The 14,785-nt window shown below is 40.0% G+C and overlaps 1 protein-coding gene and 1 long non-coding RNA gene across 8 annotated transcripts in view; one reads left to right on the forward strand and one right to left on the reverse strand.

The window, feature by feature from the left end:
* The window catches only part of BTD (biotinidase), an 11,130-nt gene extending 3,254 nt beyond the window's left edge, over positions 1 to 7,876 (forward strand). For 5 of the 7 annotated variants that reach the window (XM_069007217.1, XM_069007216.1, XM_069007214.1 and 2 more), the window contains exons 3-6: positions 218 to 302; positions 1,654 to 1,888; positions 3,312 to 3,461; positions 5,548 to 7,876. In XM_069007217.1, the coding sequence (XP_068863318.1) occupies positions 1,658 to 1,888; positions 3,312 to 3,461; positions 5,548 to 6,732 (1,566 nt within the window). In that variant the 5' untranslated portion in view covers positions 218 to 302; positions 1,654 to 1,657 and the 3' untranslated portion in view covers positions 6,733 to 7,876. The remainder of the gene's footprint in view (positions 1 to 217; positions 303 to 1,653; positions 1,889 to 3,311; positions 3,462 to 5,547) is intronic. The other 2 variants (XM_069007219.1, XM_069007220.1) reach the window with 1 other exon arrangement.
* Positions 5,626 to 8,841, reverse strand: LOC138106518 (uncharacterized). Its single transcript, XR_011149012.1, has 3 exons — positions 8,388 to 8,841; positions 6,164 to 6,247; positions 5,626 to 5,714 (listed from the first exon to the last, which is right to left on the reverse strand). It is a non-coding gene; the product is annotated as an uncharacterized lncRNA (long non-coding RNA).
* Between the last annotated feature and the right edge of the window lie 5,944 nt (positions 8,842 to 14,785).

Consider the following 14,785-nt stretch of genomic DNA (forward strand, 5'->3'; position numbering starts at 1 on the left):
CCTTAGAAGTGTTACTATTACATGTTAAGACTTTTTGGTTGAGAAAATAATTCTTCTGCCCACCATGGGCACCAAGGTTATGACTTTGCTGTCCTACATGGGATTGTGCTGCTATCAAACCAGTGTTGCAAATAGCACATAGAGTTCCTAGAAGGAAACAAGTGCCTTAAACTAAGATAGTACTTACTAAATGCTTTTTCCATTTGTTCATTTTTAGGTACTAAACAGTTGGTGTTTAGGAAAAAAAAGCAGTATTGAGGATTATTATTAGCTGCTTTTCATCCTGGTATTCAAGCAAAGAGGTATTTTCAGTTAACTTGCCGTAGACTTTTTTTTTTTAGGTACAAAACTACATTTAATATAACATGAATAAAAATAAGATTGTGATTATTTTAGAATTGATCTTTTTCTCCTGCTGAACTCCTAATGGGATCTAGAGAAGACTCTTCATGCATGTGTCTGTCAGTCTGCATCTGCTTTGGAAAAATTCAGGGATTTGTAGATCATGAAGACTGAAGGGCACTAAGAGTGTTTTGGAACATTTTTTTTTCTTGGATACAAGTTCCCAGAGAGCAAATACAATTAAAAAGTCAGTAACTGAACTTACAGCTATCAATATACAGCACCAGTAGATCTCTCCTGCGTGCTCCTCCAGCTTCACTGATATTTGAGATTTAATTCTTTAATGATACTAGTGACACTGTGGTGACAAATACAGAATTCTCATGTGAGAATAATTCTGGATTAAAAGGCATTTCAACAGTCTTTCTGAAGCATTGCACAACCAGTGACTGTGTCAGTCCTTGTTCCTAAGTCCTCTCCTAACCTGGGATGTCAGAGGGAGGGTTACATGCAGAACCCATATTGCAGGGAGTGCCCCAGCCTTCCAGACTCAGTAATTCTTAATTTTTTTCTAAGAAAAGACAACTAATGCAAATTTTCTCTGTTTTGTATGGATTTTTGATTTATTGTTACTACTATGGACACATTTTTAACCTTACCTATCTGCATCGTATGGGAGGAATGTGGATCTGAATTGCACTCAACATTTTTATAAATGTTCAAAAGCTGCACTGTAGGAGAAATATTTGCCTATTTCATATGTGGTGTTGGAATACAGTGAATTCATAATCCATTAGGAGATGCATTTATATGATAGATGCAGAAGTAGTGTCTAGTGTAATTCTCTTGGCAATTATCTTTTTCAGTATTGATAAAATAAGTCCTATTTCTGCTTGACTACTAAATAGAGTCTCCAAGTAATTTTAGGAAATGCTACTTTTAAATACATCCCCCATCACCAAACGGGGGAGGAACTGCAAATTTGTGAACTGCTTTAAACTTTTCTCAAAGATGTTTTGATATATGGTGAAATAATCTATAAATGAATGTTTATTATAGAGGGAAACCAAGCAAGGAGATCAGTAGAGCTATATATGAAGCTAAAACACTTTTGAACAGGACAGTTATTTAAAGCACCAGTGTAGATGGATTTAAGGTTTAGAAACAACATGCACAGGGTCATTCAGGAACTCAAAAACACCACACTGCTGAGAGCATCAGTTACCATCCTTATTTAATTGCAAATTTAAATTCCTGGCATTATATTTTGTTCATGCTCCCCCCACCCCCCTGTTTGGTTTTTTTCTCTAGATTTATGGCATTCACCATGGTGGCTCTGTGCTGGAAGCTGCCCATCTGCTTTCTCTTCTATCAAGTAGTCTCAGGCAGAGTGAGGCAGGAGGGGCACTACGTGGCCGCGGTGTACGAGCACGAGTCCATCCTGAGCCCGACGCCGGCGGCGCTGGTGGAGCGGCGCTCCGCGCTGGAGCTCATGGGCAGGAACCTCGACATCTATGAGCAGCAGGTGCTGGCTGCTGCCAGGCAGGTACGGCCCAGCGCCAGGCAGCACTTGTGCATGCCCTGGGTATATATAGAGGAAGTGCTATTTGGAGATAATCTTTCACTTTTGTGTTCCCAGGCAACTAAAGCTGTATTTATATACATAACTATGGGCTGGGTTCTCAGACGATCTGACCTGCCAGCAGCTCTGAAAAAGAATCAGGCCAGTTAGCATCCTGCCTGACTTGGGCTATTCCAAGCTTGGAAAAACACACATATAGTTATTTAGTATAGGGAAATTAATTTTCTATTTTGGTCTGAATACCTAGTTCCTTTCTGTTTTCTTAAATGGAAGGGTTTCCTTGAAAGCTTGTCTTACTGGAAGCTGTCTTGGGTTTGGTTTTATTCCAATGGAATAATGGAAATTGCTGAATGTTCCTAAAAACTAAGGAAGTCAAATGCTTTAGAAATTAATGTTCCACCTTTAACAACTTTGTGGAACTAAAGTTTTCCATTCCTTTCTCCTACCCACCATGGAATGGTTCTCAGTCTAAATATATTTAGAGGAGAGAGACTAGTATCGCCAGCTGTTCTTACACACAGCCCTCTTTCCTCCCCTCCCAAGAAAACCCAAAGCTGGTTCTAGTGACAGGAAGCAAGTGTTAGTGCCCCTACACAGAGGAGAATTGACTTGCAATTTCCACAGGTCTATTGTTCTGGGAGAGAATAATTACTATTCCTATATAATTTGAAAACGTGATTTTTTTTTTGAGAAGTTCAGATGATTGGGCAGAAGCATAACAGTAATTTTTATGCAGCCATTACACAGGTAACACATTTGAGCTGACTTTTGAAAACTAACAGGAATTTGAGTGGCTGGTGATGTGTCTGATTTAAGAAGAATCCACCTCATTTTAAGGAATGCTTCAGATCTCCATGAACTTCAGGCAGAGCCTCTGGCATGGCTACATTTCTACCAGACTGTGCACTGCTTCCACAGTGAAGCTGTTTCTGTAGTCAACACTGCCAGTACCCTGTCCAACCCTATACCTAATTAACTAAGTGATGCTGCACCTTTGACAAAGTGTATCTGCAAATAGCATAATTCTGATAAAAAAATTAGGGTAAGTTTTAACATCAGTGTTTAACCTGAATGATGACATTCTCATGACTCCTGTAAAGGAAGAATACCTTTGGTAAGAAACTGGATGCAGTATGCTCTTATTTGCATGCCCCTAAAATAATGTCAAATGCATTCTTTTTCAAGATAAAGGTATGTGTCAGGTTAAATAAGGTGGGTTTTTTGTACACATAGTTACACACCGACTACATGGTTACACCTACTATGAAGTAGAAGAAAAGACATCTTCAAGCTACATTATTGGCAGAACATAATTGGGTTATCCTTAACTTTCTTTAGCTCTTTTCCTTTGCTTTGCCTACAAAACATGTTTTGGTTTTACATACAGGGGGCACAGATCATTGTTTTTCCTGAAGATGGAATCCATGGCTTCAACTTCACCAGAAGCTCCATTTACCCTTACTTGGATTTTGTTCCGCATTCACGCTCTGGGAAGTGGAATCCCTGCAGAGAGCCCTATTTGTTCAATGACACAGAGGTAAATGTAGGGCTGATGACTGCAGGGGTGGGATAACTGAATGCTACATTTGTGCTCCAAGTGGGAAATAGCTCAGGTTGGTTTGCTTAGGAAAGTAAGCAAGAGATTTAACAACTCCTAGTACCAGATTCTGTTTTCATGGCTGCTCAGGCTCTGCCAGTTTCATTCTTAGCAGAGGAGGGTTTAGATCCATACATGCAAGGAAATTAGTTGTGTGTGAACCATCTGGATTTGTCATCTCCTCCTCCCCAACCTCTGAAATGGTAATGCTCTCATAAGAGCTCTCTCATAAGATACATTGTGTGTGAATTTAGTTTGAACAACATTGTTTTATATAAAACAACGTAGTAGAATCTTCACTTTTGGTGCATTCTCGTTATTCGGGTGGAATGACTTAATGACATCACAGCATTCTGACTCAGCAATCTGTCCAAACATTAGCACAAGTAACAGGACTTACCTGCTACAATGTAATTGAAGTCACAGCTTGACACCAACCAAGCCTGATTACATAAGAGGTGACCTGGCTGTTACAAAAATAGTATTGTCATTGACTGTTCTGGACCTGAACTGAAAATAACCATGCTTAGTAAATACAGACTGTTAATTCTTATTAACATTACAGAACTCAATAGAATGATAGAAATCATGCATGTACCTGACACTAAATTGTGCCATAAATTAAATCCCTCCTGATGGGAGAGAATATTTTAAAGTCCTTGCAAGGAGTTTCAAAGAATAAACCCAGACTTTTCCTGGAGTTTCAGTGCTGCCAGATAGTTGTTTATTAAGTCTTATCAGAGGAACAGAGCCACTAGTGTGACCCAGGCATAACATAGAGCACAGAAAGCAGGAGAGACGTCCAATTATCAAGATTTACACAGCCTTTTAAAAGATAACTTAACCAATGGTTACTAGAAACGTATATTATTTTTACTTTCCTACCAATTATTCAGTAACACAGCCAGGAACTGCTGAATTCTTTGTCCAATCATCCCAAATTACTTTTACTGCAGAATATGGAGTAGTAGTAGAAGAAGAAGAAGGTTTGGAGAACAACAACAATCCTCCATTTTGATATTTTTTGCTCTTATCTATTTACTACAGAGAGAAGCCCAAAACCTCTAAATTTTTCACCCTGTGACAATCTTACATAGTAGTCTATCACCTAATTCACACCACTGTATTTTCTAGTTCTTGTCTGATCGTAGGCAGTTTTTTCCAAGGTTTGAGGCTAAACCAGTGTTGTTCAGGGGGGTAAGAACCCTTAAAAACAGGCAGAGAAATATTCTCGGCACTTTGGGTTTCTACATGTACCTACTGAGCAGAATTGGTGTGCAAACATGAATTGCAGTTGTAAACAATGGTCCATTTGGCCTATAAATCTTTGTTACCAATGATCATGGCCAAGCAAGCAAGAGCTGAGTTTGCCATTCAGATGATGCTGTTTGGAGACTGTGGTAATGTCAGTCTTTGGTACAGCACTCCGATATGGAAGAACTATCCCAGTGGACTATACTGTGGTCTGCAACATTTTCTATTTATTTTCTGTAATATGCAAGGTCTATCCCTTTCCATCTCTGCTTCTCTAAGTCATAGCGAGTAATTGATTTTTAAAAAATTTATAGTAAAAACATCCAGGTGCAGATGATCATTATTAGACATTTGCTGTTCTAAAGGCACACACAGATCAGTTGTGCTGCCTTGGCAAAGCTTTCAGTTGACATACAGTGTTTTAAAGCCATTGATGCTCCTACAAGTCACAAGTTTCTAAAAATTAACACCCCTGGAATAGATTTATTTACTTACTTCCTTCTAAGGAAATAAAACTCAGACAATTTTTTTCAGAGCTATTTTAAAATTAACACCTGAAATACCTTTCTGCCGACAAAGCTACTGGTTCCAGTAGCTTTTGTCACAAAATCATCAGTGCTTTTAAATTTCACAGATATGGTCTAATGTGTTCAATTTTGAACACAGTTGAAAATAATAATTTGGAAAGTATTAAATAAGGTAAATAGGTGCTTAAGTAAAACTTACTCCACCACATTCGGAAGTGCTCACATTTCTCCATACTGTTTTCCAGGTCGTTCAGCGCCTGAGCTGCATGGCTCTGAAGAACAAGATATTCCTTGTGGCCAACTTAGGGACCAAGCAGCCGTGTGAGCGCACGGATCCTCGGTGCCCGTCGGACGGGAGGCACCAGTTCAACACCAACGTGGCGTTCGCCGCGGACGGAACGCTGCTGGCCACCTATCGCAAACACAACCTGTACTTCGAATATGCTTTTGACACCCCTCCAGAGCCAGACTACGCATTCTTTGACACCCCTTTTGCTGGCAAGTTTGGCATGTTCACTTGCTTTGATATACTCTTTTTTGAGCCTGCAGTGAACCTCATCAGACAATACAATTTGAAGCAAATTGTTTATCCAACTGCCTGGATGAACCAGCTCCCGCTTTTGTCTGCTGTAGAATTTCAACAAGCTTTTGCAACAGCTTTCAATGTCAATATTTTAGCAGCCAACATCCACCACCCTACCTTGGGCATGACAGGGAGTGGCATATACACTCCAGTCAAATCATTCATCTACCACAACATGGAAAGTTACGGTGGCAAGCTCATAGTAGCAGAAATTCCTGTGATTAGCGCAGATTATAGAACCAATTTAGAGAGTAACGAAAGATTTAGAGAGAACTTACATGACTCATGCAGGACTTTTAGGAGCTCCTCATTGGATGATGAAGTTTGCTTTAAGGAGCAAGAAGAGACTCCTGGCAGAATATCTGAAAAAGGAAAGGAACAGTCACCTCCTTCCTTTTATGCAGAAATGATGTATGACAACTTCACTTTTGTTCCAGTATGGGGGGAAAAAGGAGAGCTCCAGGTTTGTGCCAATACCCTTTGTTGTTACTTAAACTATCAGAGAGCTGTTTTAACTGATGAATTATATGCTTTGGGAGTTTTTGATGGGCTCCATACAGTGCATGGCACATACTATGTCCAGGCCTGTGCCTTAGTGAAGTGTGGTGGTCTCAACTTTAGCACTTGTGGACAGGAGGTCACAGATGCCACTGCTCTGATAGATTTCCAGCTATGGGGAAATATGAGCACCCCTTACATCTTTCCTTTGCTGCTGACATCTGGTATTACCTTGGACTTTGCTGATCACATGGGCTGGAAAAACAACTACTATTTCCTAAGCAAAAATAGAACATCTTCTGGCCTCCTGACAGCTGCTCTCTATGGACGATGGTATGAAAAGGACTAGCACAGATATTTGACTGAGTCAGAAAACAACTGCCCATATGTTCAGAGTATGTATCTTAACAGAAATTGTTGAACATCAATATATCCTAGAGGTTCAGGTGTGTTTGTCCCATCACTGCCTGATTAGGTCCCACATTTGAAATAATGGCTGTAAGTACAGTCTGTACCATGGTAGTTTATGTCCTACGAGGAGTGAAAGAACTGCCTTGCAAAGATAAAGGCTTGTGATCTGGTGAGATATTTGATACCAGGAAAATAATACTTTTCATTTCAACTGATTTTGTTCCTTTAAATTTAATCCTTTGGTTTTTGGGGGTCCTGACTGGGAGTATGAAAATGAATGGAATAGAAAACTATTGCAAGGAAAAAAAAAAACCCAAAAGGTAAGTAAGACACAAATATTGTGCATGACATGCACAAAAACATGTAGGTATACATACATATAGCTTTTATGTGCTGAGGTTCTGATTTCTGGTTAGGGTGCCATGATTGTTTTTTTCTCTTGGAGTGAAAACCTCCCATCTGAAATCATTACCATTGACTGGCCACTCGGGTATCTGTAATCCTGTTACACATTTAACTGGATGTTACAGTATAAACATCTACAGAATAGCTAATCTGGGGAACAGGGTATCAAATGACTCTGAAAACCTAAACTGCAGAAAGACACAACTCACAAGAAATTATGTTTAAAGAAAACATCAGCATTGAATATCAGTGGCCATGTTACCTACTGTTTGAGTATTTTAACTTTCCCTGTTTAAAAGGAGTAAAGACTGTTTTGACTTTAAGACATCTTACACACTGTTCATGAATTTATTCAAGAGGAGTTATGAAAAGCATGTAAGAAGCTGTGGGACAGCAAGGTTTTTGCATCAATGCTTCATATGCCAGATGGCAGGTTTGTGCTGCTGAGTAAAACACACCATTCTTTCCAGAGCAATACAAGATTAAGTGCTATAGCTGTTCTACTGCAGTGGAGAAGATGGGAAGAGAATATTCAAAGGTTATTAATTTGGGGTTAAATTCAGACAAGTTAATGTATTCTCAAGCATTGTAATTTTATGGGGTCTTATTGGCTGTTACGATTTCATCTGGGTAATAGCTGTTGAGTAATGGAATAAACACAACTGTTCCTTTGGTGAGTCCTTGTGTTCCAGCTGCTCTGACTGTTAGTCAGGCTGAAAGGAGCAGTGCACAGTAGACAGGAGAGCTGTGAGTCTTCCTCTGTTTTGGTGGTCTGAGTTGGTTCACACTCAAACCACCACAGCTACAAGGATGAATCCTGAGAGGTGCTCAATCAGCTCCTGCTTTGAATGAACTCACTTTCTGGTTTCAGAAGGCAAAGCAACCAAAAAGTTGCTGAATTCCTACCTTAGGGTTTCTTAGATATTTACACAGAATTAGTGTATAATTATGGAAGATTCTGGGCTCTACCAAACCCTCCTTGTCCAGTCTGTATCGCTGTGAGTCAGGCCCTCGTCGAACACCGCTTTGATACAGCAGCACACCAGGTTTGTTTATCCTGCAGCGTGTACTGGACAGAAATGTGGAGAGGGGAATGTCTGCATCTCATTAGGCATAAACTTGCTGCTATAAAAGTAGACCATTCCACCACGGGGTTATTAAAGATCATTAATTTTTTGGCACCCATACCATGTTCTTGCTGAATGCTGCATGATTCCAGGACGTGCAGGGTAGAACAGAAAAGCATTTGCAGAGCTTGTTGACGCTTCTGCTTCTAGTATCACATGAGCAAGTCTGAAAGAATGGAATAATGAGCAAGTGGAGATTTCAGCTCTCAGGACCCTCCACTTTAGAGACTGAAAAACAAGCAGCTTCATGCACTAAAATACTTTTTTGGGATTTAGTTCCAAAGCTGACCATTATCACAGTAAATTAGGCTAAACAAATAAATAGCATTACACATATTTGCTATGCTTAAGGAAAGAAGTAGTATTTATCTGTGAAATACTTGCAGAGTGTGTCCCAAAGAGCTATTCTAACTGGGTATGTTAAAATTGTTAGAACAAGACCTCCTAGCCCTACTGGAGTTTGCTTGAGGCACGCTCCTCTGTCTCCTCCCCAAGAAGAGCAGGCATTAAGTATTAGAGTGTGTTCTCATACCTTGTTCCCTTCACCCAAAACAGCCACCACTTGCAGAGAGACATTGGGAAAGTTTGAACAGGCAGTACTAGACACAAAGGATTAGCAGGAATTATCTACTCTCCACTCCCACCCTGGTCTTTGAGCAACACCAGATGTGTCTGTCTGACCCGGGGCGACCAGCAGTAACCTACGGTACCACCACACATCGGTGGGTGCTGGCAGCGTGTGCTGGAGCAGCAATCCCAGCACTGCCCTGTTCCCAAACAACCCTGCAGTCTTGTGAGTGAAGCTACTTACCACGTACTGAGGAGCTGTGAGAAGCCTTCAGCAAGGCTGATGTTCACACTGGTAACATGCAGCCCATCATCTAATGGATACAAACAGATTTATTAAAGCTTCCCGAGCTGCTCCTGTCTGAGACTGGAACAAAACCAAACCAGGACACAAGGATTTTTGAGATAGAGGAAGTAGAGCTGAAATCGAGAGCACTCAGTCTGTGGACCAAAGTGAAATCAGGATCTGGGAATTTGTACTGATGCTAAAGAAACTTCCTCTCTGAGACAGCAGGGGATGGTGTCTTTAAAAGGCCTTGACACTGGGAAGGGGAAAGACAACCATAGGAACTGTCTGTCCAGGCAGGAGTAACAGCACGAGGCAGAGGGCTTGGGAGGTTCCTCATAAGGGATCTGCTGCTTCAGGATTCACAGTGATTTTTCCAGGTGGATGTTGGGATACTCTCCTTACAGGGAGAGAAACACCAGAAAGCACATCAAAGGAACAGATGGAAAACAGAACCTTGGAGTTAAGCTATCAAGAGGCATGGGAAGAGGCTGAGGTGACACCATCTGTTCGGACCAGAGACCTTCACAATGCCCAACTGGGCATAAGCTCCTTTAGGCAGATCTCAGCCACTGAAATGAAAACTCCAGATATTCACAGGCTGAACTGAGCTATCACTCCATCAAGTTTTTAATAGTCAGCAACAATGAAAATACTTGAGAGAGTCACTGTGCTCTCCTTTCTCCCTACCATGGGAGAGCGGGTGTGGGCAACGCAGGTCAGAAATCAGAGACAACAGTGGGACCCACAGCAAATGAAACACACTCTTGGCAGAAAAGATTAGTAAGGTTGAATTCATTTAGACTTTAATAGATTAGGAAGATTTTTAAAATTTTAAGAAAATTATGCAGACAGCTTGAGTAACAGTTTGGCAAGGGACAGAAAATACATGGCAGGATACATGAATCACTAGATTTTGCTTTAGAACTATTTAAGCTATCTAATCCATTCTTTTAACCTAGAACACCTGAGATGTAAGACTTATGTCAGATCCCAGGTACACTGAGACTGCCTGTCTGTCCTTTGACAAGGCTTCAAAGCAGGTTTTTTGTTCTGTTGTAAACTTGAATAGCAAGATTTCTGGCTGCATCTATTGCAATTTTAATTTAAAAAAGAAAGATTGTAAGGTGTTTTATTCTTCTTTAAATATTTAGTGACACCATCAATGTGAAGACAGTTTGAAAGGCTCTTTAGGTTCTCTATTATTCAACTATGTTTACAGTTACATGGGGGAAAACTGCAAGATCTCCTTCCCAACCTCAGCTCGAAAATTGCCAAAACATAGCATGGAATGGAGCAAGCTAAATTTATCCTAATGTAAAATAACACACAGCACACCAGGGAAGCATGGAAAATTTAAATACTGCTTTACTTGAAGACAAATAGTGTGCTAAAGAGACTGGGATACCAGGTTGGAAAGAATTGCAAGAAACCTTCAAGTCCTGCAAGCAGGGACAGTCGTCTTTCCCTGTCAGGAAAGTTCAGTTGTGAGATGAGCTGTAGAATTTGAAAATTTTAGTCACATTTGTAAGTAACCTTCCCCAGGGAAAGGAAACCAAAACACTCCTGTGATCTTGCTGGGCTCTAGACTGCTGAACAACTGAACAAAATGCTCTTTGCATGGCTGCCATTTCAGACTGTTTTTCTCTCAGTAGGTCTGAGAGGGAGCACAGATCAGGCTGGAGGCCTGGGTGACATTCACAATGCTCAGCCAGGCATTTCCTTCTCTTGTTAAGCAGTAAAATGAAAGGATTTTGTGATAAGGCTTACAGATTCTTATAAACACAGTAACAGGATAGTTTCCTAAAAACAGCCAGTTGTTTCGTTGTTTAAAATTAATGCACAGTGATACCTTTGCCCTTAACATTTGAAAACATACAGATATTATAGTGAGAGGACTCCAGAAAAAGCAAAAAGCCAATGCTATCAGCTAACAAGGAGGCCTGTGCCATGTCTCTTCTCATGATTGGAAAGAACCCACAAAGATCATTGAAGTCCAACTCCTGGCCCTGCACATGATCACCCCAGGGATCACACCACATTCCCAAGAGCATTTAACGCCATGTTTTATAAATTCTCATCTTGTCTGATTCAGAGTCACAGCTACACACTTCTATACAACAAAATGTTTTCCATCCCAATCAGAATTCTTCTCCAACTGTCCTGCCAGCTTCTGCAGCATTTTAAAGAGGATTATAAGGAAATCATCACAAATCACTGAGACTACTGCAAGAAGCAATAACCACTGATCTTGGATTTAAGGATTTGTATGAATTGGCTTGACCAACTTTAAGAACTTAAATACTTACTTTTTCGTGATATTAATATCAATTTTGCCGAGTTTAAATTCAGATCTATGGAAGTTGTGTTAGAAATTTAAACTACTTATTAAGAGATTAATAAAGGCCCTTCTCTCCAACATCTAGTTAGTCTGATTGCAACAGGGCTGGATTATCAGAAATTACTGACAGTGGGAATCAATGCTTTTTAACCAAAAGTGTGATAGCATTTCTTTTGTGGATACATACCATCAGCAGAGGCCCAGGGCAAAGTTGTGGGAGATGAGGAAGATCCTCCTGCTGCTCCTCCAGCTGTAGCCAGGGAAGCCCATGGAGGTTCCTCACCCACCCTGTGGTACATGGAGCCAAAGAGCACGACCTCCAGTTCTCCAGAACTGCTGTTTCCATAAACACCCTTTCTATTTAGGTTTCAGTTTTTAAAGATGTGAACTTCACTGATCCAAACATGGAACTGAGTAGTATGGGCTCCCTGCAGACTGTTAAGAATGTTCCCTGATAGTGACAGACTTCTCACAAGTAAATGCCAGCCAGTTTTTTGGGCAGTATTCACTGCCACTTCCCATGTTTCTACACTCTGATCCTCTCACCCAGTTGTTGCAGGATCAGCAACAGAAAGGTCACTACACTTTTTTTTGCAAAAGAGAAGCTGAGTTACCCAAACTCTTGTGTTATCCCCAACCAACTGCATTTAATGAACCTTCTCTCATTTTTTTTGTATAGTAGATAGATATAAATAGAGCATGTTATTCTGGATTACTACAGCAGTTGTTGTCTTTAAATGGGTACAATCTGGGCAAAACAGGAAGGCTAATGCCTCTCAAAACCAGAATTAATTGGGTTGGAGAATCTGTAAACATTATCTCATGCTCCTTTTTAGTCATCTTCCCTACAGTTTAGGTAACAGCTTTGGGATCTTTAGTGCTCCTTTTAACATCTTTGTAGATGTATTTATTTTTACATATTAACTTCTTTTTCAACTAAACATTTGTTAATTCTCTAGCCTGGTAGCCAAAACCAGAATATAGACAAGTTAGAATTTTGAACAAAGTAAGTGACCAGAAAAAAACCCCCAAACAATTGCAACTAATCTAAGTTTAAAAGGTGCCTATAATAAAAGCTCTGACTGTTCCACATATATTTATACAACTATTTTGGAGACACCGAAGCATGGGAAGGTGATAAAAAGTTACAGGAGGAAATACAAAGCAAAGTCAAGATTTTATATGGAATTACAAGAAAAATCTCGATTGCAGTAGGGTTACTCTTAGGGGGAGACAGACTGATTCTTCATCTCATCAGCATCCAGCATTCATCCTGCAACATGACACTCAAAAAGTGACAGCTCAACCTACGAGGTTAATACTGACTTGGCATTTTCTCCTGCAGAACATTTATCCTGAGAACGGAAAATCCATAAAACATCCCAGAAGTCAGAGTACACAGAAAACTGAGCAGAGCCAGCTGTCCTCATTCCTTAAGTTCATTTGACTTTTTTTTCCCCCCAGAACAAAAAGGGTTTCTTTGATTCTAATATATTGCTTCAGTAGTCCAGCCAAGGCTCACTGCTCTCCCTTGGTGAAAATCCAAGAGATTGTCTGGATGAGGGCTGTAAGAGCAACTGTGCAATATTCATCTGTATACAATCAGGAGAATTTCTTTTAGAAAAATGGAGGTTCCAACATAATTTTCTGGAAATGAACAGGCCTCCAACTGAGGAATGAACATTTTTCTTTTAAACCCCCCACAGACACCATCATAATTTTTTGCTTTTCAGAAACAAGGAACCTGCTGTTCCTTGACCACTCATTAAGTGGTCTCTGAGCACAGTAACATGGTCCTTAAACAAATCACGTTCCATTTTTGGAATTAGACTGTATTATAGTAATAGTCTCAATTATCACTTACAAGGCACAATTACTGTCCTACCCATACTGCCAGGTAGTAATAGTTTTGGGGGTTTATTTAACAAATACATGCAAATTGCAATGTACAGGCTCACTGAACACACTGTAATGATGACATAGGTGAGCTACACAAATCATGTAACTCTGAATTCCTAACTGGACTTGAGAACTCGTAATTAGAAAAGACAGATAGTTAGCTCAAAAAAGTTCATAAAACCTAACTTAAAATAATGTAATTTAATTTAGTGAGAAACTTTTCTTCCTTAAGAGGTGAGTAGCAATGAAATGAAAGGCACAATTTCTGACTGACATAAGGAAACAAACATGTTCAACAGCACTGTTTTCTGCATGTCCCTGTGTTCCATACCCAAATCTTCCACTTTTAAACAAACCAGTGCCATCTGAGCTTTTCCTCCTCTGTCACCCAGGCACACAGTGGATGTGAACAGCTCGGCCTCTACTGCACTGCAATTTTTCCAGTAGGACAGGAGTGTCCCCTGCTATAATCTGTGTCCTGTGGCTACAGACACCCCACAGAGATAACAGGTCATCTCAGACAGAGGTCAGCATAGGTAAGAAAGGCCTATTAATATCATCCTTTCACACTGCTTTAGAATCAACATCAGACAGTTTCATGAACAGAAACATACAGCTGTTACCTTTTAAATAACAGACACACCACTTGGTGTTCTCATCAGGTTTCCCACAGGCATTTGAGGAAAAAATGGGTCCATGTTGCTTCAGCCTTTGAATTTAAATGGTTGCAGTGAAGCCCAAGACAGGCCAATGTGGATCTTGTGAGTGCTGCCTGTGTGCCTGGCTGAGGCACGAACATCGCTCCCACAGAGACGCACACGTGAGAGATTCAGAGGGAAGAGAGCACAGAAATCACGACCTCCCTGAAGTTCTCTAACTCTGCTCACAGATAAACAATGAACACAGGCACAAATGGTTAAGAAAGCAATATTTGTAAGGAAGCCTAAAGGAATAATGATGTAATATTTAAAATTACTTTAAGTAGCTCACCTTCACTTTAGAATTAAAATGCTGGCAAAGCCTTCATGAAGATGTTATAGAGTCCAACAGTTCAACAAGAGACCTTGTCATTAATTCTTAGTACATACAGATAAATTATTCATTAGTAGAATTCACAATTGGGTTTTTATTATACTCTGTAAAATATACAGGAATCTTGAAGTACTGAAAGAGTGCAGGTAAATACAGTATTCAAGCAGTCACTATTTCTATGTACATGCTCATTAATTCTTCAAAAATCCCACAAAATTATCAAATAGATCAAAATATTGTCCCATGTATCCACACTTTGTTCAGAAAAGCAGCTGTTAATTTACAATATCAAAGATTTCCAGTTTCAAAATACAAAAAAAGGATAAAAATGAAA

This window comes from Aphelocoma coerulescens, chromosome 2 (assembly GCF_041296385.1).
Source record: "Aphelocoma coerulescens isolate FSJ_1873_10779 chromosome 2, UR_Acoe_1.0, whole genome shotgun sequence".
In the NCBI taxonomy this organism is placed as follows: domain Eukaryota; kingdom Metazoa; phylum Chordata; class Aves; order Passeriformes; family Corvidae; genus Aphelocoma; species Aphelocoma coerulescens.